Genomic DNA, 2,500 nt, shown 5'->3' on the forward strand with positions numbered 1-2,500 from the left:
GTTGCATACTGGGGTCGATCTAATCGACTAGCTCCTTCCTCCAAAATTTCGGGCCTTGTGCCTAGAGTAGAAAAGAATGATGTAAGGATGGTGGTGATGGTGACGACGATGACGACCACCACGACGGAGTTGAAATAAAATTATGAAAAAAGAACCATACTAATCGCCCCTACGGAGCAATCGTTGTGATGCTTACACTTCCCTGGCGGTGGATTTACGAGTTCGAATCTCGTAATTGAATTCTTATTCTATTTTATTTATTTACTTGTACTTTAATTATTAGTTTCGAATTTCTGTACAAGGCCAGCAGTTTAGGGGAACGCGGTAAGTCGGTTACATTGACCCCCAGTTTCCAACTGGTATTTATTTTACCGACCACGATAGGATGAAAGGGAAGAATTTGAACTGAGACCGTAGACAGACGAAATGAGGCTAAGCATTTTAGCCGATGGACTAACGATCCTGCCGGCCTGCTGCCCTATATTCGATCTTTAATTATTGGTTCCCCATTTTAATGCCAGTCCAGCAAGTTCAAGGGAAGGGGCTATGTCGAGTGCATCGACCTCAGTGTTCAACTGGTACTTATTTCATCGACCCCGAAAGGATAAAAAGGCATCGTCGACCCCGGCGCAATTCGAACTCAGAATGTAAAGACGGACGAAAGACCGCTAAGCATTTTTCCCTGCGTGCTAACAACTCTGAAAGTGCGCCGCCTCGATTCGTCTTTGAGTCATTAAAATCAATAATTAGCTAGTCTTAATGCCGTTTTTGTCATTGTTTTCAGGTTAATGTATTCGATTCTGCCCCCTTCCGTTGCCAATAAACTGCGACACAACAAACCGGTAGATGCTCTGAAATACGAAGACGTTACGATTATGTTCAGCGGAATTGATGGATTTAGTAAATTCTGCGCCGAAAACTCCGATGCGCGCGGTGCTATGAAAATTGTGAAATACCTCAACGATATCTACACCAGGTTTGATGTCCTCCTCGATCCAAGAGTCAACCCGGACGTGTACAAAGTGGAAACGGTCGGGGAGAAGTACATGGCTGTGAGCGGTTTGCCAGAGTTGTGTGAGACCCATGCGAAGTGTATAGCCCACCTTGCGCTCGATCTCATGGACATATCACATGAACTCAGTGACCCCTGTGGCAACCCGATGGTGGTGAGTTTGCTATTGTTGTTGTTGTTGTTGTTGATGTGGTGGTGGTGGTGGTGTTGATGATGATGTTGATAATGGTGATAATGGTGACAGTGATGACGATGATGATGGTGATGATTATGACGACAGCGACGATGACGGTAATAATAATGATGATAGTGATGATGATGATGATGATGACCATCATCAGCATTATCATCATCATGTTTTAGTTCTATTGCAGTTATCATTCTTGCTAATGGTGGTGGTGGGGGCGGTTACAGTGGTGATGGTGGAGGCGGCGGTGGCGGTTGTAGTGGTGGTGGTGGTGGTTTTCGTGGGTGGTGGTGGTGGTCGTCGTCGTCATAGTGGTAGTGGTAGTGGTCGTCGTCGTCGTCGTCGTTACGACCAACACTGATCAAACGCGAAGCCATATTGAATTCCTTTTATCCAGGCTCTAGGATAACACAATCTTGTTTTAACGGAGAGATGAAAATGATATTTGGCTGTTATTTCTAGCTTGTTGAGTGACCAAGCCAATTGTTGCTTAATTCCAAGTCAAATTTGATCTCAATTGACCTAGGATCAAAGGCTTTACAGATAAAAATCCGCTTCCTTCCCATCCCCATTTTTTCAGTCATTGTCAAATCTGTTCTCTTCGAAAGACCTTAGAATCCGATTTCAGCTGCGGTTTCCCGCAGGATGTACCAAAAACATTTGGCTTTGTGGGCCAGATCGAAGCGTAAACAAAAATCTCATCGATTGGATAAAAACAGTTATTCGTAAAATCCCTGTACATTAAGAAGAACGAAGTAAATGGAAAATGAGAAGGGGCGGCGCTGTGTACATTATAACAACTCTATTAAAATGATGAAAGTAGAGTGTGCGAAGTAACAGCAAATTGTATGTGGTTATGCCACTCTTCTACATGTTAGTTCCTTCTCGAACCATACCTGGCTCATAAGGGCCGGTTTCCTGGTTTCCTTGGCGTATAGGTTCCCCACCTGGACGGGACGCCGGTCCGTCGCAGGTGAGCTGCAAGATGCAGGAGGAAAGAGTGAGAGAAAATTGTGACGAAAGAGTCAGCAGAGGTTCGTCATTATCTTCTGCCGGAGCCGCGTGGAGCTGAGGTGATTCGCTCATAAACACACAAATCGCCCGGTCCGAGATTCGAACCCGCGATCCCTCAACCGCGAGTCCGCTGCTCTAACCACTAGGCCGTGTGCCTCCACACTCTTCCACGTGGTTTTAACCACAGTGTTCCCAATAAGAATCCTTTGAGACAAACAAAAACTGCTGAAGCATATATTGGAATGTGCGAGGGTTATTTCAAATCAGAAACCACAGATTTCTTCTTA

The 2,500-nt window shown here is 45.1% G+C and overlaps 1 protein-coding gene across 4 annotated transcripts in view; it reads left to right on the forward strand.

Annotated features, from left to right (window-relative positions):
- Positions 1-2,500, forward strand: part of LOC115221789 (guanylate cyclase soluble subunit beta-1) — a 44,535-nt gene that overhangs the window by 21,843 nt on the left and 20,192 nt on the right. For 3 of the 4 annotated variants that reach the window (XM_036510658.1, XM_036510657.1, XM_029792019.2), the window contains exon 8: positions 785-1,166. In XM_036510658.1, coding sequence (XP_036366551.1) covers positions 785-1,166 — 382 coding nt within the window. Of the gene's footprint in view, positions 1-784; positions 1,214-2,500 lie in introns of all 4 variants that reach the window. The other variant, XM_036510659.1, reaches the window with a different exon arrangement.

Source organism: Octopus sinensis, linkage group LG18 (genome assembly GCF_006345805.1).
Source record: "Octopus sinensis linkage group LG18, ASM634580v1, whole genome shotgun sequence".
In the NCBI taxonomy this organism is placed as follows: Eukaryota; Metazoa; Mollusca; class Cephalopoda; order Octopoda; family Octopodidae; genus Octopus; species Octopus sinensis.